The sequence below is a fragment of the Acanthopagrus latus genome, chromosome 8, assembly GCF_904848185.1.
Source record: "Acanthopagrus latus isolate v.2019 chromosome 8, fAcaLat1.1, whole genome shotgun sequence".
NCBI classification, from domain to species: Eukaryota; Metazoa; Chordata; class Actinopteri; order Spariformes; family Sparidae; genus Acanthopagrus; species Acanthopagrus latus.
The window spans coordinates 1,475,847-1,499,983 of record NC_051046.1 but is presented as its reverse complement, the minus strand read 5'-3'; the positions used below and the strand labels follow the sequence as shown (position 1 = coordinate 1,499,983).

Below are 24,137 nucleotides of genomic sequence, written 5' to 3'. Positions count from 1 at the left end.
TGTTTCTGTCTGTATTCTCATTATATTGCTAAATTACAATAATAAACATGTTTACCCCGACATTATGTCCTGAGCAGGTCTCCGTCTCTTCTGTCAGAAGCTGTAAATCGTCCACGGAGGTATTTTTGGATGTTTTGGGACGTTCGTGCTGTAAACTGTAGTTTTCTCCTGCGAGGTCGACGTGTTTTGATGGTCGGAGTGAAGAATTTAGCGCAGATCTGCGAGACGGCCTGAAGCCTCGACGGACCAGACACATACAGACATACAGTCACACTTTGTGTCTGCACACACATTCTGACACACACATACAAGACAGAGAACACACAACAGGACGTCTACATGAGGACCAAACACACACATACACACACACTTATCTGTGTGTGACATCAGATTTACAGATTAATAGACACTCAGATCGATGTTTAAAGAAACTTTACATAAACACGACAGCATAAACGTCTGCCAGGCCGCACCAACAGTCACAAAATGAAAAACAGCCACATTTGAGAAGCTGCCTGGTCGCTACATTTAGCTACCGTTAGCCACTACAGAGGCGATTTACACTACAGAGGTGATTTACAGTGGCTCTGACCTGGACTATGAGAGGACAGAGAGAGTCGGACATCATCAGCATGTAGAGACAGAACATCTTCACGTTACTGTGAACTGAGGATTGATTTGGACCGAACCAGAGGAGACTGTGGAGACAAACTAGAACTGTTCTGGTGACTGTGACTCAGTTTGAAATGAAGTCAGTCTGACGACGAGTTAACGAGCAGATTAAACTGGTCTGAGTTCAGTCAGAAACAGAAACTCGAGATCAGACGGTGCACGGTTGGATTTTTCTGTTCAGAAGGAAAATAGAAATAAGAGCATTTAATTCATCATGTCTGACGTTCATTTTCATGTCAACTTTCTTGTTGATAATGTGAGTTCACATTTTCAATTTTAACTTAAAATTCTCGCCCCCATTTTACAGATTACTCTTTTAAACTCAAAGTCACAGGAGTAGACAGACGCTGCTGAGACGACTTTCATACCTAAACACACTGATATATAAATAAAGTTCTGCAGGAAGGAGGAGCTGAAACAATGCAGCCTGCAAAACATACCAAGTGTGATTTGTAATTAAGAGGCTCGAATATGCAAAACCACAGACATGTCCTCTCATCACTTCAGAGGATTAAGTACGTTTTCTTAAATTAGATTTATTTGTAGACGTGACAGCATCGTATTTGTCTGACTGCACTTTGTGTTTCTCTTGAGACAGAAACAAAGATGGACGACAGTCTGATAATCACACTGGATGCTGTTTTTGTTTCCAAGCTGCTGGTCGTCTTTCAGAAATAAGTTTCAGACGATGAAGAAAAAATGTGGAGATCATTTCAACCTTCTACAAACAACATTTGCTCCACAGACCTTAAAATAACAGCCTCATAATCAGCTGCTCCGCCTCAAATCTGTGCTTTACAAGGTTTCTGTGCATATTGTAGCTACAAGCTTTGGACCACAAGGAGCCGACTGGACGATGAAATGAGGATGAGAATAATAATTAAAGACTTCACCTCAGGTTTTAAAAGATGTTTGTGGGATTAACAGACAAGACAACAGAATAGAAACCTTGCAGACTTTATTATTATTAACAAACTGTCCAATTTTCATCTGTACAGAAAAAAAAAGAAACCGAAAGAGAACAGAAAAGTGGACAGGGATCAAATCAATCAGATGATCAGAAGCTCCATGGATTCAGACACAAAACATCGTTTACAAAAAGATCTTCATCATCACAAACTTAAAAACAAAATGTTCTGGTCATCAGCGCTCAGGACAACGAGAACAGCGAGGAGCCGACCGGAGATCACACAGCATCCTGCGACACAAAGTCTGTGGGCAACACACACTCACACACACACACACACACACACACATCATCCATCTCACACACACACACACACACGCCCACATGCTCCTCTGCTGGGTGCTGCAGGGGCTTCTGGGATGTTCTGTACAGCGGGATCCCTCGGCGGGACGGTGAGTAGGCACGCTTCGATAAAACCGACGTCAGATGGAGAAAAAAGTGAAGGCAGTTCAACAAATCAGGACGTCTCATTTACAAGCAGGAGGGCAGCGCTCACCACAGCAAGCTTCAACAGTTAGAAAAGAAATCCAGAGTACAGGATAACTGCACGGTACGTAGTTTACAGTATGTCATCACTCAGTATAGTACACATGTACACATGATCGACTCGAGCTGGGAGAGAGACAGCCTCAGTGTTTTTACATCAAGACCGTTTCGAACAACACTTTCATCTGTTGTCACACCGAGACCAAAAAGCTCGACGACACCGCGACTCTGACGTTCGATTACACCGAAACCTCGACAGAACCGTTCATGAAGAAGGCCGTCAGCTGCAGCAGACAGGAAGTGGATCTTTGAGCCGTAATGATTTTGTTTAATCTTATTTTTTAACTTTTGTTTACTGACCAGTTTGGGTCACATTAATCTGAACAGGGACGTCATGCAGTGATGAGACAACGTGAACGATCGATCGCTGCCTTTAACTTCTCATAACTCATGTCCACACCTGATTATTAACCAATGCAGGACTTCACTGAACCTGATCTGCCGATTCAGTTAGAATAATAAGGAAATGATTGAGGACATTCAGTAACGTTACGGGGGGACACTTCAGTCGCTACGTCTCATCTGTTTCGACTGCTAAAAATCACAACACACCTGTTTGAGATTCTTTCTCTTCCCTGAACTCATGATGACGTGAATACACATCACCACGGTAACCAGATGATCCGACATGAATAAGATGTGCATCGTCCATGACTGTCACATTTCAGTCTGGTGGGTTGACGACCGATAAATCTTTCAAATAAACATTATTGTGATTTAAAAAACACATTTACTACTTTTTGTCTGTCATGAAAGTTGAGTGTTGGTCAGACGACTCATGTGAAGACGTCACTTCGCCCTCTAGAAACGTTTGTTTTTTACGTTCAGAGCGATCAATTAACAAAATAATTGGAAGATTAATCAACAGGAGTTCAACTGACAGCTTTAAAGCCAAGTTGACTACACTTAAAATCATGATAAAAGTAAAGTCTTCATAGGCTGCGACACACTGCAACAGTTTGAACTTCACATCCGCGTCACTGGTCGGGTCTGAAAGCACCAGCGGTCGTCCCAGAGTATCATCACTTTAACGACAAGGATGTTCCGACTCCTCATCGCCCAGGTCGCCTCTGCTGAACATTCGGAGTTTAACAGCTGCTCATCAGATCAGATTTATCATGAGCCTCAGAGAGGCGTTCACTGCCGTACGCTAAAAATCAGCCAGCTGCTGCAGTAGGTTGATGCCCAGAAGAGGCCAAACCTTCACCACCTGCATCCTCCCCCCCCTCCCTCCCTCCTCCCCCCTGCAGGAAGGAGGGACGCTCGCAAGAAAAGGCAACAGGAGAACATTCAAATCATAGAAAAAAAAAAAGAAACAAAAACTTTGACCATTAGTAAACAAATAAATAAGGCTATGACAAAACAATATATATATATTTATAGATATAAAAAGAAAGAAAAATGTGCAATGATTCCAGTATCATCTTTACACAAAATGTTCACATCTCTATAATAATCTAGAATCTTTTCATCTCCTTTTTTTTTTTTTTTTCCTGCATTGCTCTCAGCTTCTCCATACCAACCAGTGCGACAGCAGCAGCCGCTCTGCCAGTTCATGACTGGGAACAAAATAAAAAGAGCCAGTTCATCCAGTCCGTCTGCTCCACACCCAGTCCTGCTTCAGACTGATATCACTGGGATCGCTGCGTCACAGCGTCGCCAGGCGAGACGCCAAACACGCATCCCAACCTGCTGCTGCTGGTGGCTGGGAGCAGCAGGGGGACGTGGTGCGTTTATGGCACAGGTTGGGCTGGGAAAAAAGAAAGAAAGAAAGAAAAAGAATCGGACTGCATTAGGAGACAGCTGAGGTTGCCAGGTCTGCTTTTTTTTTTCTTTTTTTAAATAAAAAGATAAAATAACCACAAATAAATCCTGTCGTAGGAGAGGAGATTTTAGCGAGACGGCTGGGAGTGTTTGATGCGTTAGCCCCTCCCCCTTTATCTCATCTGTGTCTCGGTCGAGGGCTGGCTGGTTGGCACCGCCCGCCTGGCAGTCCCATGGCAATAAAATCTAACTAACACACACGAAAGAAAAGAAAAAAAAAAACAGCGCCAAACAACCCCAAAGACCCTTAGCAGGCGGACAAAGTAGAACAATATGGTGGTAGAAAGACACACACGCACCCACACACACACGCACACACACACACGCACACCCTCTCACACACACACGAGCTGTAGTCATTAAAATACTGGAGTCATTAAACCGCTCTATACGTGAGCATTTCCCGTCCCACTTTCTACACATTTACACTTGACATGATTTCATTCGCCTCCCTCGTCCCAACATCGTGACCTCTGACCCCATATCCTAACAACCCCCCTCCCCCTCCTCACCCTACCACAACAAGGGGAGGGAAAAAAGTGGTGTAATACTGCATCTACATCAGGTGAGAGCGGGGTAAAACTGCAGGAGGACCCGGTGCTCTGCAATGAAGCTCAGGAAGAGAAGAAGAAGATGAAGAAGAGGAGGCGACAGTGGGCGTGGCCTCATGTAGAAGTAGAGCAGGTGAGTCACCGATCAAGCCCACTTTCGGCAGTGGGATTGTGGGTAATGTCATTCCAGCGATGGGAGAATGGTGAGGAGAACTGAAGTGGCGAATCGGAGGAGGCGGGTGGAGTTCTCAGGGCCGTAAAGAGAGGGAGTAAATGAAGGTGGAGGTTCTATTCAGTCGTGGTCGTTTTCTCCTGTGGGTGTGTCCTGACCCCAGAGTGGGCGGGGTCTACCTGTCCTTCAGCTCCTGAGTGACGCGTTTGGTGAACCTTCCACAGAGCAGGCCCATCAGGAAGAGCAGCGCCACACCTGCACCAATCACAGTCAGGATGTAGTTCTTGGACGGTGATGTCATCACCTGCATGGCCAGGTCTGAGAAACCATCAGCAGGAGCCACCTGACAGGAAGTGAGGACGGGACGGAGTGAGTCACTTTATGTAGCGTACTTAATGAATTCCAAAATAAAAGCCCCTTAAAAGCAGATATTCTACAGCTTAACTGTTTAATGCAGCTCATTAAAAAATGCAAAATAAACGCTTTTAAAATTTAAGTTCAATCAACCAGTTTCAAAATAAAGGACCATTTCAAACAGATCTCAATTGATTGACTGGACAATCAAGCTCAATGAATAACTTTCAAAATAAAACTCAAACAATGGCAAGATGTTTGGTGCTCATTCCATCCATTTCAAATTAAAAGTAACCTTTTTTAACTGTTTTGTCATTGTTCAAGCTCACAGAAACAACTATCACTCGTTGACTGTACATCCTCTTTAAAAAATAAACGTATAAATCAGTTGTTCACAGTTCAGTGATGTTTGGGTCACGTGCAGGACTCGTCTAAAGCTTGAGGTGAGTGTTTGAGTTGGTTCTGTGGTGTGAAGCGCTCAGTGTGTCTCCTGCTCTGTCACATCACCTCCAGCTGTGTTTTCACAGTGTTCAGAGGGTTTCTACTGACAGGGTGAAGGAGTTGTGGCTCATGTACCTTGGCAGCGTAGCTCCACATGTCGATGCGATCCTGAAGTCTCTTCTTGCACTCCGGCTGCAGACGAACACGTTTGTCCTGCAGCGCCTCCATCAGGCACGACATCTCTGAGGAAGCAACGGCAACACAAACTGTGAGACATTTAGTCTGTTTAACACCGACGCTGCCCTCAATAAACATCTGTTTTATTTAAACTAATTAAGCTGCCATGTTTTGCTGCCAAATGTTTTCTGTGGAGGATCTACAGATCTGTCAAAGAAAGATTATTATTTTATATAACCATTTCTTTTATTGCACTTTATTTTTCAGGGGTTAAAAGAAGCTATATTTTAGGTTTCGTCACCTTTCAACAGAACAAAACAAAGGCTAAAACAAAAACTAAAGAACGTCCAAATTACAGGAGACTGTGTTACAGTGACATCTCAAAACACGCCAACAAAAACATTTTTCTTTCCAGCATTCAATTTTAGATGATGAAATATTGTTTTTCCACTGGATGGGATTTTCATGTCCAAGTCACAGTTTTGAGTTTGTGTGTCTGTGTGTGTGTGTGTGTGTGTCTGTGTGTGTGAGTGTGTGTGTGGACTCACGGCGGCCTTTGCCAGGTGGGATGGCTGCACACTGGTGTTTGATGTCCAGCGCGCAGGCTGTGTGGAGGACGGGGTCGACAAAGATGTCCGCCTTACTCTCCTTCAGCATGTTCAACACCTCCTGCAAGAGCAGGCGGAGGGGAGGAGACGGGGGAGGAAAGGGAAGGTGGAGGAGCACGGACATGAGACAATGAAGGAGGAGAAGGAGGAGGTTTTATACTTTCATACGTTAAAGTTGAGACTGATAGCGGCAGGTAAACTGCTCATCAATATTATCATCATGATCATCATTATCATTATCATCATCATTATTATTATTATTATTATTGTTGTTGCAAAAGGAAGCTCGTCTTAAAATGAAAATATATTAGTGCCTGTGTGGCCTGAACGTTTGGACACTGAGATTTACTCTCCCCTCAGTGGTCAGTGAAGGCAGCATGGGTTAGTTTACCTTCTTGCATCCTTCCTGTTTGATCTTCAGCAGGTTCACCTTCAGACACTCCTCCACCTGCCCCGTCTGCTCCTGAGCTGCTGCTTCCTCCGGACACAGTCTGGAAATCTGAACGAAAACAAACATCACACCACGTTTACGTAGAGAATATTTCTGGACCAGCTGCCTTCATCCTCATGTGTTATCATCACCCCCTGCTGGCCAGACAGCCGAATTACAACAAATGACAGATGATTCCAGATTCTCACACCGTGTTCGGCTCCACGGTAAGTGTACACAGAATATTATAATACTAAGTATCCATCAATGATCTGATGTTGATGGAACCACATTCAAATCGTGTTTTTTTTGTTCAAATTTTAAAATGACTGTCAAGCTATTTAAAAACAGACAGTATGAAACTGACACTGACTGAAGGGAAAGTGGCTGCAGCTCAGTTAAAATGTTGAAGGAAACTTTTGCTCCTGAAATCACAAACTCCAATACTGATAACTGACAGTGTGAAGCTGAAGACGTTGAGACTTTGTGTAAGAAGTAAAAATGTGCGAACCTCCTGTGTGCAGTGGATCTGCAGCTGAGGGTCCAGTCTGTAGTCCAGCGCCGACTCCTGCAGGATGACCCGGATTTGATCCTCGCAGTCCGGAGACAAACGCTGAGACAACAAACACACAAATGTTCAATACTTTCATGGACTAAGTAATAAATTCAAGAACTTTCCAGACTCAAGATTGCCTTTAAATCATCTTCTCGATATAAGATGCACTGAATCGTTCATGTTTGATCAAATTCATTTAATATTCTGTGCAAACAGTGCAACACCAAATATCTGCTGACTCTCCTGCAACATAAATACACAAAGATCATCTTCCACCCCAAGAAAGAACGTATGAAAACAAGAAGGAGCAGATGTGGAAGTGAGCTGGAATCAGTGTGTCTGACCTGGTCTGCGTATTTGAGTTTGAGGCAGGAGATGACTTGACCCTCCAGCTCGCTGTCGGCCGTCGCCTTGTTCAGGATGGGCTGACAGAACTTGGGGATGTCGGCTTTACACGCCTTCCTCAGCACCGGGTTCAGCCTGTAGTCTGTAGACACACAAACACACTCTCAGCAGTTGTACTTTTGGTCATGATGTAATAATACTGGATTTTTTTTTTTACCAGAAGAGAGACCTGAAATTGGTGTCCAAGTCACAGCTGAGCTGTGAGTGTGTGTGTGTGTGTGTGTGTGTACCTGTGTTCTGGGTGATCTGTCTCTTGGTGATCATCTGTTTGCATTTAGGATCCATCAGCTCGCTGTTTTTGTTCTGTTTCAGACACTGTAGAACGTTCTTTCCTTCGGACTCTGTGCAGAACCGCTGAAACACACACACACACACACACACACACACACACACACACACACACACACACACACACACACACACACACACACACACACACACACACACACACACACACACACACACACACACACACACACACACACACACACACACACACACCAGCTGTTACAAACAGGAGTGAACACAGCAGGCTGCATCATTTATATTCCACAGACATCCAGATTCAGACTCATAGATCAGGTTCTTATCAGTGCTGTGAAAGTTCAAGCAGATTCTGAACATGTAAATCTCATTTGTTAAAGAGCTGCGATGTTGATGCGACTCAGTAGTTGGTTGGTTCTGGCCTACCCTGATCATGTGCTTGCAGACTCTCATCAGCTGGTAGTCCAGTTCGGGATCAACCATCTCCACCTCCTGCAGCTTGAAGATCCGCTGGTGGCAGCGCTGAGTCAGCTGACGCTTGTTCTCCTTCAGACACTCGATGACCTGGAGAGATGAAGAGAAACATATTTGATCGTCAGTAAAAACAAATTCGGCCACCTGCTGGACGATTAACGGCACTGACAGATATTATACCACAGAAACTTCTGTTTCTCAGCTGTAAAAACAGAACACTATTTTACACTAAAGCTAACATTAAGTTGTATGTTCACATCAATTTATAAAATCAGAGCCTTTTAGACAAACTGCAGTCTTTTCCAGTCATTTCACACCAGTGTTGAGGTACAATGACAAACTTCCGGGAGCTGCCGTGTGCAGCAGCTGTCGTGCGCAGCAGCTGACCTGTGCGTTGCCGAAGGCCACGTTCTGACACAGTCTGTTGATGTCTTGCTTACAGGAGTCGTACAGCTCAGGCTCCAGGCGGATGTCCTCGGACTGCAGAGATTAAGAAGAGGATTTTGTGGATTTCATAGAAAAGACAGTCAAAGAAAACAGAAACTTTCCATCTGTGCAGAAAAGAAGACAGAAACTCAGACCGGCTTCAAGAAACATCACCAGAGAGATAACAGCGTCACAACAAGAGCTCAGAAGCTTTTAAAAGGCTGTTTGCTGAGGTGTGAGATACACCTGACTGGTGAGGTAGACAGTCTGTTGTACTAGAACATGTTCCTTAAAAAGGTGTCCACTTATTTGTGGCTGTATAATGTATTTCTTGAATTCGTAAAAACCAAAGAAAGATTTTCCTACAGTAACATGGTCTACTGTGGTTGGACTTCCTGTCTCTGGACAGCAGCTCACTACCTTTTGAAGGTGAACTAAGCAGACGTTAGACTGGACCACTGAGTGACTGTGTCAGTGAACATACCATCTCCACCTCCTCCACCCGCAGCTGTTTACGACACTTGACGGACACTCGCTGCTCCTTGGCGTCCTGCAAGGTGTCGTTCCTCACCGTTGTGCTGAGACAGATCACGACATCCACCCTGAACGACAGGAAGAGAACAGGTTACACACCCCGTCTCACGTCTATCTTATAACATGTTGACTTTATTTTTACACCTCCTGCAGATGTGGATCAGGTGTGAAGGCACTTTTTGTTTCATGATGGATGGAAACAGTCAAAACAGACACTGAAGAACTCAACAGTTTTAGACCAACAATCATTTAAAAAGACACCTGAAACAATCCGTTCCTCCATCTTCCTTGTTTGAATTGTTTTACGATGTACAAAAGTCATTTGTGATTTCTTTGAGGATCAGTTTTTTCTACTGAATGTCTTATGAAAGACATATTGCTGAAATACTGTCTGTGTGTTTCTGTTTCTTACTTCTTCTTGATATTGGGACACAGTTTGAGGACGTCCTCCTTGCAGGCCGTCTTGAACTTGTAGGAGAAACGGAAATCTTTGATCTGGATCTGTGGACGGACAGACAGACAGTTGATCTTATGTGTTTGTTTTTAATATGTCAACAGAAACTATGTAGAATACGACCAATATTTTAAGAATATTTTCCCATTAGTCTAATAATAATGTTGTATTCCTGATTAAAGAGTAAAGGTGTGTGAGGTTTGTCCCTGAAGATAAACAACAAGCTTCTTTTTTTCTGTTCCTGCTGAACTGAAATGTCACTAGAACACATTTCCATCAGTCTGCTCACCAGCTGGAAGTGTGTCACTCCCACCGAACACTTCTCATTCATCTCCTTCTGGTGTTTGTTCTGAACCAAACAGTCCATCAGGTCACCGGTGTCGATCTGATTATCAGCCACCTCCTAACAGACAGAAACAGACAGCTGTAATTCAATATTAGAAGAATAAGTTATCTAATTATCAAATACATCTTAATCTGGCACATTTTCTGGAAAATCAATCAGCAGAGAAACAGTTTATGGACACTGAGCTTGACAAGGATGTCTGTGTTTGGTTCATCTGGTCGTGAGCTTATAAAAATAAAATATTGCCATGAAGCAGTTTTTACTTTTTGATTTTCAGAATTATCAATAATACAACCAGAATCAAAAGAAGCAGCCACAATGGGTAAACTAAATGGCAAAATCTCTGCCAGCCAACAAATCTGTAACATCTCACCGTTCCTCACGATTCAACGTGTATTTCAATGTGCGTGTGAGCTGAGAACAGATGATATATGGACCCATTAAAATCAGAAAAATAAGAGAATATAAGCAGTTCGAAACAGTTGGAGACGGTTTTGATGAGACAGGAAGAAGAGTACCGGCTCTTCAGATGACAAACTTCATGTTGGCTCCTTTCAGTCTTAATTTTGAACACAGTATAAACACTTCATCAGTTCATGTGACATCATCTTTTTTTTTCTTAGTCTGAAATATTTTTGCTTTGGAACCAGAGCAACTCGTCTCTTCTTCTGATGCAGTTGAGCCAAAAATTCAGGACATTTTTCCACTAACTTGCTCCAAAAGAAGAGAAACAAACGATGAGACAATACATTTCTCAGACTTACATGGCAGTGGGTCTGGATGACGGGTTCACAGGCTCTCATCAGCAGCGCCTCGATCTGAATATCCTGAGGACAGAACGAACACACTCTGTTCAGACCAGATGAATCAGCTCATAGTGTCACAGATTTGAGAGATACTTCTCTAAAAAGAAAAAATGAAATGCAAAATGTTCACAGCTCCGGCGACAAAAACAAGACGTCACAAAGTGATGATTATTTGATTTGAATAAAGTTATGTCCCACTGAATTAGAGGAGGATTCTGGTTATTTTCCACTTTTGATTTAAATTTGATTAAAATAAGCAGAATTGTCCAGACTCTGCAGAGAAGCTTCCTTCTGAACAGATGCTGTTTGACTCGACGTACAGTGCCGAAGAGCAGAAAACTGTTAAATATAAATCATCTGAATGATAAATTGGTGGCAAAAATGAACAAAAGATAAATGATCTTCACATTTTCTAAATATTTTTCTCAGCTGGTCTAAACTCTTGTGTGTTCGCTGGTCGTCTGCACAAGCAGAGCGAACTTGAGAAAACACTGCAGAGAAGGAACAGCAGGAGTCTCTTAATGTTTTCTTGGCTGCTGAGCCAGTAACAGTGTTGCATCATGGGTAGCAGCAGCAGGGGCTGTTGTGGTTACCTCTGACTCCAGCTCCGTCAGGTTTCCCACCACCTCTCTGCAGTCAGACACCAGATCCTCCAGGTGATCCTGCAGACACTCCAGCTCCTGCCCAGCCTCCGTCTTCTCGCTGCACCACTTCCCCAGGTCGGTCATACATCGTCTCTGGAGCTCCGGGTCCAGCTTTACATCCAGCGCCCTCTGGTGGAGAATCCTCTGCACCTCCACCTTACAGTCCCTGGAGAGCTGCAGGAGCACGTCGGGTTACACAAGAGAAACACCTCACTTTTATTGTTCAGAGTTTTCTTAAAGCAATACTCCATCCGAGTTGATTCAATCTGTGAACCTTTTAAGAGCTGGTTAGCTTTTCTTCGAACATGACAGTCACCACAGAGTCATGACATTCAGTCTCTGTATACGTCTCCATTATCACAGCATTGTCTGGAACAACTATTGAACTGTCTAACTCAGAACAAATAGGACAACTCTGGACCACTGTTGCCTCTATTACTGAGAATAGCTAAAATATTGTGTTTATTCTCCCGTGGATGAGTCAAAACGCTGCATTAGCTCTGGCTTTTAAAAATGTTGATCAAAAGCAGTTTGACACCATCAAGTGTAGAAGCAAAACCCTGCATATCAAATACAGCGCTTAAAAAAACGGAGAGTGTTTGAGAAGAAAATGTGTTTGGGTGGAGTATCACTTTAAGGAAAGTTAACACATGTGGAACACAGTTTATCACAAATTTAATTTGCTACAATTGAATTATCAGAGTAACCAGCTTCTCCATAATTGTAGATCTGCACCGATTCTGCACATCACAGTTCAGCAGCTCACTTCAGCAATTACTCTTCAAAATCAGCCCCAACATGCACTGATACAAGATAAGAATTAGAGAACACAATCACTTCCCCTACAAACCAGCAGGCATCATGACAGCCATGTTCATGATTATCATCATCATCATCATCATCATCATCATCAGCTCAGCAGCAGCACGTACTCACAGTCAAACTGGGGTTTTCTGCTTCAGGCGCCCCACTGGGGAGCTACGAGGACATTCTCTGGTCAGTTCAGACTTCCTGTGTATTTTTTCTCATACTTACTGACAATCTACTGAATACAGCTGTGCCTGTACTGTCAGTTTGGGCATTTAGCTCTAATGTGGCTTCCACTGAATGTAAAAGCATCAACAACCCATAATGTTCAGACCCACACTGGGTCGGTTCACTCATATTCCACAAACACATTTTTCTACTTTTAAATTATCCAAATTATTGTGATTTCTGCACTTGAGACTTCAGCCCAGTGTGGTGGAGGTGGAAGCCCTTCACTGCCCTCAGTGCTGTTCACAGTATCATCTATATCTGGCAGAAAATAGCTCAGAATCAAAACTGTTGAATAAAACGACGTCTGAAGATTATTTCAAATGACCCAGTCATGTTTGGTGAGTAGCAACAAATGTGTCAAAACTGTCAGTAGAGATTAAAGAAAAAGTTTCCCTCAGACTTCTCCTGGTTAGAAAAAATAAATAAATAAAACACATCCTCTCGTGTTCGTGGAGTCGTCATGGACAGAGGCTTACCCTTCGTCCCTGCTCCACGGAGCGGTAGGCGTGGCGGTACAGGCAGGAGAAAATGGCACCGGGTGGCATCATTTCGCTGGTCTCGTTCCAGCCGTGAGTGTGGCAGAGCCGAGCGGCGTCGCCCTGACATTTCTTATACAGGATGGGATCCAACCTGAGCAACAACATGGAGAAATCCACTGATTAACAACTGGATCTCAAGTCATCTGCTGAAATGAAAATAAACGTTTATCTGCACCTTCATTCCTGTTTACGTAATACGTATAAGACATTCAACTAAAATCTGTAATGGGTGCAGCCAGTTAAGATTTCAGCCAAATGAAATGTAAAGCTGTAGGTGTTTAGCTTGTGAAGGGTCAACAGGACTTACTTCCAGTCTCTGGCAATGAAGTACTGCAGCTCCAGCAGTCTGTGTTCACAGTCCTCCACCATCTTCTCAGTGTACAGATGCTCCATCAGACAGGACAGAATCCTGCAGGATCAGCAACACAAATGTAACCAGTAAATACAGAAATATCCCTAAACTGGTTCATTAACTCAGTGCCATTTAACGTTTGGAGAACATTTCCCTGATCCCTGGAAGATCCCTGGAAGATCCCTGGAAGATCCCTGGAAGATCCCTGGAAGTCTTTCTACCATTTTCTCCTCTGCTAAAGAAACTCTGAGGCTCATAAAAGTCCTCCTGCCGACTGCCACTTCTGAGAAAATGTCATAATTCTAAGAATTCTAACTAGGAGCAACTCCATTTTGTCTGACCTCTAAATTAAAGGTTCTGGATGCAGAGAGACAGAAAAAAGCAAACCAATGAAACGTGCAGAGAACATAAGTGTCAGACAGGTGAGAGCTTCGGGAGGACTTACATGGGGTCTCCATTGCGGATGTGTTTGCAGGCGGTCTGGATGACGGACTCGCAGGCCTCATTGAGCGCTCGGTCGATGCGGTAGTCGGCTCCGGGGTCGGCTTCCTGGATCAGAGTCTGGAGCTGAAGATGGAAGACACAACAACATCAATTAAAAGCAACCCAAAAGAAAACAAGTTTAGGATAACTGAGAATTTGTTACATAATCATTTATTTCCCTCCGGTTTAATTATTCCTGGAAACAACCTGCCAAACAAACATGACTGCATGTGTTGAGACTTGTATTGCAGAGCGAGCACTCAATTGTCTCGGCTTAAAATAAAGCAGAAGTGATACAGCAAAATGTAACCGCTGCCCAGAATGAGCAAATGCTGAGCTGATCTTAAGCCACCAGGACACTGACAACATTCAACATTTGCATGAAAAGATGGAGAATATTAACTCCATAAAATGACCATGTAACAGCAAATAAACATTTACGGCAGCTGAGAGCTTGTTTTTGACCTACCGCCCGCTGACAGTTGGGGTCGATGGCTCCCATGTCTCCTCGGCCGACCCTCATCAGGCAGTGCAGCGTTCGTCCTTTGCGGTGCAGACCGGAGCAGTGACCCTCGATCTCGCTGCGACAGTGCAGCACGATCTCCGGACTCAGAGAGAAATCCTCCATCAGCATCCGTCTGTAGTCCATCATCTCACCCTGACACTCACCACTGACCACACGACCTGGGACACAAACAAACACACACACTTAGCTGTACGAAACACTCGACACACAAAGTAGCTTTAAAAACTCATACAAGTTCACGATTCTCCTAATTCGTTGCTGCTTTCATTCTCAAATTAACTGCTGTACTTCACATCAATGTCTCTTCACATACTCAGGTTGTCGACTATTGTCACTGTACAAAGTGCAACTTTAGATTTTTTTTTGCAGGAGACAAGGAGACTGACCGGCTCAGACAGGCTACAGGTACCGAAGAGAGCAAACAAATACATCCCATAATGCATTTTCACCTTCCCGCTGTGTGTTTCTGAGAATAATGAAGCTGTTCATCCGGCCCGTGTCTTTAAACGATCACAGTATCTGAGACACGCTCACACTGCCTTCATCTCTACAGAGACTGAACCAGACTGACGGACATGTAGGAGGTCCACTGTGACTGTGTAGTTGAGACATCAGTTCATAAGTGGTCGGAGCAGGCAAGTGACTGACAGTTAATTCAGCTAATAGTGGCTTCTGACTCTCAGTTAAGTAGATAAATTAGAGCACAGGATTGAGAGGTACTGACAGAAAGGAGGAGAAGCGGGAGGCACACTGCTTACCTCTGTGCACAGCCGACTCCAGACAGAGCAGCAGGTAGGACAGACGAGCTTCTCGAGCTCGGGGCATGTTGGAGTCGGCGCTGCAGCGGTATTTCCTCAGGTCAGACTTGCAGGCTTTGGCCAGTGAGTAGCTCACCTTGTAGTCCTGAGCGATCAGCTTCTGCCTGGTGGTCAGCGCCTCACGGCACTGAGGACACAAACCAAGCATCACATCAGACGTTCTGGTTTCTACTTCAGCAGCAGAATGACAGATAACATAAAAACCTCACAAGAATGAGCTCGTCAGGAAACACTACGATCTGTGTATCAAAGCCAAACATTTTGGAGATCCTCAAGTAAATGCTGCAGATTTCTCCGGACCCATTTGGTAAAAATGCAAATGTATTTTATCTCAAGACAGAAGATAAAAACATCATAGATGACATGAACAGCACTCACCCGCTCAGACAACGCCTCCTCAAACTTGTGATTGAACAGACATTTGTAAACTCGTCCCTCTCCAGCCAGAGTCTGAAGAACAGGAAGGGAAAATAAATCATTCCGTCAGGAGAAGAGAGATTTGTTTTTACTCTGAATGTTTGGAAAAAGATCTCTCTCTCTTTTCTGTTATTCTATCAGCCCAAAAAAAATTCTGAGTCATGTTACATCACATTATGATAATGTTTGATAATGAGGCCGCACGTAACCATTAACATGTTCTGATTTAATATCAGGCAGACATTGTTTTTATTTCAGATGGATGATTGGCCTAATGGACACATCAGAAGGCAAAACTCTCTAATTCTAAAAGGTCATGAACGCATCTGGTCACTGATTAGCCTCAGACATGCCTGCATCATTAACTCTGTAAATCATTTGTCTGTTGCTAATCTGTTACAGGTTTGTCCAAAGCTATCAGGAGGTTTCAGTAACTCTCCTGCACAGTGACACAGCTGACACCTAAAGAAGATTACAAGAAGAAGAAAAGAAAGTTCACATCAGGGAAAAAGATGAAGCTGTTTGTGCAGTATGGAGACATTTTCTGGGTTTACTGCTTTTTGTTTTTTTATTTTACATTTTAAAACAAGTCTCCTGCTACTTGAGTTGTTTGTCTATGAAACCTTGCCTGACTTTCCACCGGCTAAAGGGTAGTTTTTGGGTGAACTTTTCCTTTAAGAAAACAAACAAAAAAAAACTATTTGTGACAGTCAGCGGCTCCTCAAAGACAAAATTGCACATAAAACATTCTCCAATAAATTCTCACGTTTTCACAGAAGCGCTCTCTGTCCTCCCGGCAGGCGAAGTAGAGGTAGCGGTCCAGGTGGAAGTCGTCTGAAGAGAGCTCGGCGACTCTCATGATGGACTTTTTACAGTCCTCTTTGATGGCGTGCGCCCCCGGCTGCTCCTCGGCCTCCCGCACCAAACCTTTCTCCAGACAGGCGATCACTTCGCCCTGAGAGTGGATGTCCTGCACAGAGAGGAGAGGAGAGGAGAGGAGAGGTCAAATCAGGCATCAGGGGTCATTCAGCTCTGCGGTGACAAAGAATCCTTTTCAGACAACAACTGAAAATTCTAAATTTAAGTTTTAATTGTTGGTCTTTTCAATCAGCATGTTGGATCCCATTAATTTTAGACTCATACTCCGTATAATAACAGAGAGACAGCCTTCATCATTCTCTGTCCTGGTCCATCTGCACACCAGAGACGTCTTCACTGTTAAAACATTTTCAGTCGTGTATAATATTGCATCAGTTTCAGCAAGTTGCAGCAGGATACAACACTGCAGCTTTTTGTCGTTTTGCTTTGATAAACTATTTTTATCAACGGGGTCACTTCATCATAATTCAATAATTACACCTGTGTCCTTTACTTTGGAAAAGAAGATAAATAGACTTGCATTTCTATGGTGCTTTTCAAGTCTATTGACCGCTCAAAGTGCTTTACAACACATGCGTCATTCACACACTGATGCAAGGTCTGGACATGCAAGGTCCACGCTGAAGGATAACGTTCTGTAAACAGTGGCACCAAGAACAACTGCAACTCATCTTTTTGGACAATGACTCAGAAATCACACTGATCCCATGGTTGTTTTTGATCAGACAGCTTTCAGAGATGATGGGGAATTTACTGTAGTAAACCAAAGTAGACGGGGGGAAAATGCTTCCTCAGTCCTCAGCAAGAGGATTCTGTCTGTCTAACATTTGTCCTTCTGTCGGATCAAAAGAAAGTAAAGACATGTTTCCTCATGCTTTTTGTTTGTGCTGTACTGAGCTTGCAGCAAACCGTGACGCCTAAACCAGAATATCAAACAACCATGTCTCTGCAATCAACACATTCACGCATCAACATGCTGCTGCAGCTTACTGGGCAGATCGTCAGGGAAGACCTTTTGCCTGACTATTGACGAATACATCAGAAACACCTTACAAATGTGTCATCCTGTTTTTTTTTTTAAACTTGTGAAACACAATGACAAATGTTCCCAATATAAAAGTAATGACTATGTGGATTATAGCATGTCTAATCCCAAGCAGAGGGAGGTCTCCTTTCACTCCATAAATCATTCTGTCGGAGTGCGTCTTGTATTTTCTCAGCGACACTCTGGAGGCGAGCTCTGTCGGACTAAACATGGTCAGTCTAATCTCCACTGCGAGCAGCTCCCGACGCTGAAATGAGCTGTGTGACAAATTCCTGATAATGAAACTGACTCCGCTCCCGCTGACAAATAAATAATTTGTTCCAAGTTATAATTGTGCCAACGTGATATCCCATAATAACTGCGTGTCTAACCGGCTTATGAGGTTCAGCTTGGCTCAGCAGCAGGAAGACACGTTCAGAGGAGATCGATTCGCTCTGCGTGCTGACAAACTGCTGTCAAACTTCTCTTTTCTCATTCCAGCCGAGTCACACTTTGAACACAGTTTCTGGGTGTTTCAGACTGAGTGGAAGCGGTTGGGGAGTGTGTTTATTCTGCCAACAACGTGGACATGTACTGTTGACATGTACTATTTTACCTGCAGTCAACCTACACACTTTACCATTCCTTTCCTCAAATACTGGACCGTACAGTCAAATCGGGGGAACATTCTGCCTTTGCAGCGCAGCTTTTCCATAATAAGACACAATAAGAAGTAAACACTGAACCCACAAGCTTGTGAAAACCCTGATTTCCTTCCCCAAATATTACGACATGCTGCTCTGACTCATGTTATGAGAGATACTGATACATTTTGTTTTGTAGTTGTTCATGTTTGATAGTAAATAAAACTTGCGCCTCACCTTCTCTCCAGTGCTGATGCTGCCACAGTGCAGAGCGTTGATGTCTTCGCGGCACTTATCCATGAAGCCGCAGATCAGCCGGTAGTCACTGAAGACGATGCTGGTCATCTTGGTGATGTACTGGTTACACTGGTAGTCGCTGATGTTGCCTCGGTGGTCCACCAGGCAGGACACCAGATAGCCCTTCCCCAGCTCCTCCGCAGCACATTCTTTAATCTAGACAAAGACCAAAGCTTGTCATGAGGTGTTTTTTAGTAGATTAGGACACAATAAAATGAAATCTGGAGCAGAAAGCAGCTCCAAGAAGCTTCTCGAGGTTTTGTTTTTAAAAAACAAAGGCCACAGCTTTATGGCTGATAAAGAAACTTCAAACAGATCTCAGGAGATTACGACTTCCTGTTTACGACTTTCTGCTGTGTACTGGCAATATAGATTTTCATTTCCAACAGATGTGACATTGCCAGAAATAAGTCGACCATGAATGGATCCAAATAAGCAGCATTCAATTAATATTCCGATGAAAAGGTTGTTTTGTTGAAATAAAATCAATAAAAGGCTGAAATGAGTGAAATATACATTCTGAATGGATCATGGTCTCAATCAAGGACTAAATGTTTTTCTGTTCCATTTCCAGCAGAATTTAAATGATATTCCAAACACGTCTGCGCTGGTGAAAAGAGGCAGGTTTGTTCGGGTCAGGCCACTACAGCAGCTTTGGGGGCTTTTCCCACACACGTGCTGGCTTAGCTTGACTCAGTTTGACTCGGCATATAGAACCAGCACTTTGATTCCAACAGGTCAACCCACGTCACCATGTGTCTTTAATGATGCGCTGGTCCTCAGTGATGTTCACAGGAGAGGCTGGAAACACTCTCGCTCTCTACAGTGATGAACACGTTTCATTTCCTATTAATTCTTAACCTCAGAAGTCAAAGAACTTGGATTTCTCCAGCGTTTTTCCCAGTATGCTGTTCACTCAAAGTGCTTTACAAGACTTGACATTGAATCAGTGATTGTGTGATTACTGGACGACCCTCTCGACCTCCTGAGCTACAGCCGCACTCATTCTTCAGTTATTCAAAGGCTTTTATCAAAAAAAAGGCAGCAAAGTCAGGAAATGTTTGGTTGTCACCAGCAGCAACCTAAAATGACTCCTGAAACAACTGAAGGTGAACATGAACATCCTTCTCTCTTCTCCTGCACTGTCAGAGTTGTGTTTCACAACACATGCTTTGAGGGGGGAGATGCTGGGCGTGGCCACCACTCCTGGCACATCATGCCGCACTTAAACTGGTAATGGAAAATCATTAGCACATGTTTTTATTTTATTTATTTATATATTTTATTTATTTTTTTATCAGCGAAGCCACGAATGTCAATGAAAAAACCCTGTATGTGACAACAATCAAAGATGCTGGTAAGTTTCTTTTTTACTAAACTCTAAGCACTACCCTCAAAAAACCAGCGAGCTCAATGTGTCTCCATAACACTTTAAAATACAGCTGAGCTGTAGAGGTTTGGTTTAAGCGACTGACCTCAGAGATGGTGGTCTTGCAGACCTCGACGGCTACAGACTCAAACTTTGGGTCGGTGGTCAGGTTCAGCTTGTAGTTCCACAGCAGCTGAAAGACAGAAGACACACAGGTTAACACACAGATACCAGCAGAGACAATTTCACAGGTTCACATGTTTCAGGTTTTATATATTTCTTATGTTGTTTTACTTCTTTACATTTCTTTATTTTCCTGTTGATTAGTCCCAAAACCCCAATTTACTGTGATTTAATGTAGTAAATTAATAAATCTGTATTTGTCATATAGACTACGTGACTGTCTTCTGTCATGTAGACAGAACATCATCTCCACTCTGTTGTGGGTTTGTCTTTATGTTACAGCACACAGGAGGCTGAACAGATTGTCAACAAAATACTCTGAAAAACTAGCAAAAAGCACTGGCACCTACAGACAGCAGAAGGTAAAGTGTTGGAAGTACAACTTGCAGCCAGTTCATGGGAAACTGTCCAATTGTTGAGTTCAGTTCTCAGCAAACATTGACTTGATGCCAAAGGAAGTCTAGACATCTATGGTCGGTTAAAACTGGGCTTTATTTGGTTGAAAAGTTTATTTTTAACTTGACTTCGACAGCATTTAAATGACAAAACCTGCTTTGTGTCAAAAGTAATTTGGTAATCTAAATATTTTCACTTTTCAACCTTATTAAAGATTTATTTATTATTAGGTCAAGTAAGAACTGTGAGGGTTAAGTTTAAGATTATACAGAAAATAAAATGTCATGTGGCTGAGAGCACCAGAAAAGCTAGGACTTTGAATTGCAGATTTTGTTGAGGTTGTTTAAGTTAATGTCTAACTCAACACTCTCTGGTGCTGAAAGTATTATTAGATACCATAATGTATGCTCGGAGGTGACACAGGAAGTGAAGACACTTACATGGTTGCACTCGGCAGCAATCTCAGTTTCCTGAAAGAGAAGAAGAGAAAGGAGAGGTGAGAGTGTAAACTGGAGATGACTTCAGGTTTCAGATCATTTCTCAGGAGATTCAAATCTTCATGAGTGTAATGATGCCATACAACGATGTGAGACTCACAATGGAACTGCTATTTCTCCGAGGTGTAAGAAAGGTGGAGGACACAAGCACATTGTTTTTTGCAACCTGTAACATCCAATAATCAACTGCAAGTTTTTCTGCAGTGTAACGGTGTGTTCAGGCGCTTGTTGTTAAGAACAGCAGAGCTGTGGACAAAATTAAATATCTGTAGAAGAGAAGAGAAGCAGTTCTGGCTCCAGAGCCCTCAGCAGGATCCCTCCCATCCCTCCTGGTAACACACCAGTTGTGAAGTTAAGTGTTTTTGGATCGAGAAATGACAGAAAGTCAACACTATCACCACTTTTACACAAAATTTAACGTGAATATGCTTCTTTATAAACGTGAGGCGAGTTTGCACTTCTGTCATTAAGGATGTGTCATCATCTCTGCTGAAAGTTGCAGCACAGTACAGATCGGCCAGCTAACTCCCCTCAGACACGGAAGCCACAAACAACAGTTAAAATGATTGTGTTGACCCGGGCGTTGTGTTCACATCACAGCCGAGCGAGAGGCGATGAACACCAGCAACAACTGCAGGGTTAACTGATTCGGGGGTAAATCCCAATTGTACATATTCACATTGCAAACAAAAGCCAGATGTTAGCAGGATTCTTGGCCAGTGTGAAAAGGTAAACAAACTTTTACAGCAATTCTGAAGAAAGAGTTGAGTTTTGAGTCTCTTTCTTCACACTTTGCCCCCCCGAGCTATTTTCCTGTTGGGCTGTACCGTGATGACCTGAGGTGACCTGTCCAACTTCCTGGCAGCCAAAGAGACCAGACCAACAGACCCCCCCCCCCCAAACCAGAGAAAAGCACAAATTACTCCCAATGGAGTACTGTGTGTGTGTAGGTGTGTGTGTGTAGGTGTGTGTGTGTGTGTGTGCGTGCGTGTGCGCGTGTCTTTGAAATCGCAGCTCTGCAGATGGCCGAAGAGCTTCTGACTGTTTACCACATGGCAGCACCGCGAGCCAGGAATAGGCCGTCTGTGTGTGTTTGAATATTCATGTGTGTTTGTGTGTGTGTGATACATTTACAGTCAAGTGTCACAATGCTCTTCACACAGACTGTAAGCTGGTGGAGGTGGAGGTGGGGCTGGTGGAGGTGGTGGAGCTGGTGGAGCTGGTGCTGGTGGAGGTGGAGGTGGAGGTGGTGCTGGTGGAGGTGGTGCTGGTGGAGGTGGGGCTGGTGCTGGTGGAGGTGGGGCTGGTGGAGGTGGAGCTGGTGCTGGTGGGGCTGGTGGAGGTGGAGGTGGGGCTGGTGCTGGTGGGGCTGGTGGAGGTGGTGGAGGTGGAGGTGGGGCTGGTGCTGGTGGGGCTGGTGGAGGTGGAGGTGGAGGTGGAGGTGGGGCTGGTGCTGGTGGGGCTGGCGGAGGTGGGGCTGGTGCTGGTGGGGCTGGTGGAGGTGGCGGTGGAGCTGGTGCTGGTGGGGCTGGTGGAGGTGGTGGAGGTGGGGCTGGTGCTGGTGGGGCTGGTGGAGGTGGAGGTGGAGCTGGTGCTGGTGGGGCTGGTGGAGGTGGAGGTGGGGGTCCCAGCCTGCTTGTACTGAAGAAGAGGACGGTACGGATGCTGAAGGAGCAGCAGATGTTATAAACAGCACAGAGCTGACGCAGCGGTCAACTGGGTGGAAAAATAAATAAATGGTCCTGGAAATGTGACCCAGACTGACCAGCACCACGGACACACCCACCACCAGCACAACACAGTAGAACCAGCATGGACACAGCTCCTCGTTGTGTGTTTTTTGGGGGATTTTATAAAGTATTATTACTTTTTTCCCCCCTAAAAATATTCAGCAATATACTGATGGATTTTAATTAGTGCACCTTGATTTGGAATATGAGAAAAATATAATGCATTAACTTCTTCTTTTACCTGGAAGACTCTACAGCTACGGTGATCATTTTTACAGACTTTCACAAAGTCTTTGTTAATTCACACAAAATACGTCCTGCTGTGGTTTTAAACTGTGCTGTTCTGTGAATGCTTCCACTCACAACATTAAGTTTTGTTTGTCATTTATAGTGCGAGGAATAATCTTGGTTTTGTGGTTTCAGGAACTACAAGGCATTCATTTACTGAGGATGTATAAAAAAAATCACAGGAACATTTGTATTTAGAAGTTTTATTGTGTTTTGCTCCCACAACATTTCTTCTCTGGCTTGTTTTTTGTTGCCTTCTGAGCACAGACATTATCCAGTGACTAAATAATACAATGTAAAAATAAATATATTTTTCTAAAAAGTCAGTTCAAAGTGCAGTTTCAGTAAAAGAAATTACAGAAATAAATTAAGATTAATTAAGATTAAATCTTGCCCACTGATTTGCAGCTTTACCAGTGTTGGTCCAGTACATGCAGAGATACTAAAGAGCTGCATGAACAATCTCAGACAGTAACTAGTGTCACAAAATAAAACTGTATAAAACAAAAACAAACAAAACTAAGCTGATTTGGTGTGGATAAGACACTTATCCTGCCAACCATAAAAACACAGTTTCTTCCCATATCGACTGCCTTTTTTTTGTTTATGGAGGCTCAACCTGTAATTCTGCTGCTTCTGTTTTTTAAGTCAACACGATCCGTCTGTCAGTGTCAGCACAGTGTATGAAAGGCAGAATGAACCAGCTGATGGGGGTGTTAACGTGGACGGAGCCGGTCAGTCTGATGCTACATCAAACAGAGCTGGACATTTATTTTACTCTGTGTTTCTGGACCGGGCCGCAGGGAAAAACCCCTCCTCTGCACTGGCTCAGTCCACCTCAGGACTCAACAGCCAAACGTCACATCACACTGCTGCAGAACACAATGTGACTCATGTGGGCGTCTGTCCAGCGCCGTCAGAGGATCTGCAACTTCGTCAAGACTAATATTATCTGATCAATTACACATTGATTTAAAAGCCAAAATAAACTAACAATGACGAAGCC

General features: G+C 43.7%; 1 protein-coding gene across 2 annotated transcripts in view; it reads right to left on the bottom strand.

Annotated features, from left to right (window-relative positions):
- Nucleotides 1-1,613: 1,613 nt before the first annotated feature.
- Nucleotides 1,614-24,137, bottom strand: part of glg1a (golgi glycoprotein 1a) — a 31,864-nt gene continuing 9,340 nt past the window's right edge. The window contains exons 2-26 of one of the 2 annotated variants that reach the window (XM_037106887.1): nt 21,057-21,086; nt 20,144-20,230; nt 18,609-18,824; nt 16,591-16,794; nt 15,786-15,857; nt 15,348-15,534; nt 14,533-14,747; nt 14,026-14,147; nt 13,536-13,637; nt 13,166-13,319; nt 12,588-12,629; nt 11,601-11,825; nt 10,966-11,028; nt 10,145-10,258; nt 9,814-9,902; nt 9,352-9,469; nt 8,829-8,921; nt 8,394-8,531; nt 7,934-8,057; nt 7,643-7,785; nt 7,254-7,355; nt 6,704-6,811; nt 6,253-6,373; nt 5,663-5,769; nt 1,614-5,075 (exon numbers count right to left, since the gene is read on the bottom strand). In XM_037106887.1, coding sequence (XP_036962782.1) covers nt 4,908-5,075; nt 5,663-5,769; nt 6,253-6,373; nt 6,704-6,811; nt 7,254-7,355; nt 7,643-7,785; nt 7,934-8,057; nt 8,394-8,531; nt 8,829-8,921; nt 9,352-9,469; nt 9,814-9,902; nt 10,145-10,258; nt 10,966-11,028; nt 11,601-11,825; nt 12,588-12,629; nt 13,166-13,319; nt 13,536-13,637; nt 14,026-14,147; nt 14,533-14,747; nt 15,348-15,534; nt 15,786-15,857; nt 16,591-16,794; nt 18,609-18,824; nt 20,144-20,230; nt 21,057-21,086 — 3,144 coding nt within the window. In that variant the 3' untranslated portion in view covers nt 1,614-4,907. The remainder of the gene's footprint in view (nt 5,076-5,662; nt 5,770-6,252; nt 6,374-6,703; nt 6,812-7,253; nt 7,356-7,642; nt 7,786-7,933; nt 8,058-8,393; nt 8,532-8,828; nt 8,922-9,351; nt 9,470-9,813; nt 9,903-10,144; nt 10,259-10,965; nt 11,029-11,600; nt 11,826-12,587; nt 12,630-13,165; nt 13,320-13,535; nt 13,638-14,025; nt 14,148-14,532; nt 14,748-15,347; nt 15,535-15,785; nt 15,858-16,590; nt 16,795-18,608; nt 18,825-20,143; nt 20,231-21,056; nt 21,087-24,137) is intronic. The other variant, XM_037106888.1, reaches the window with a different exon arrangement.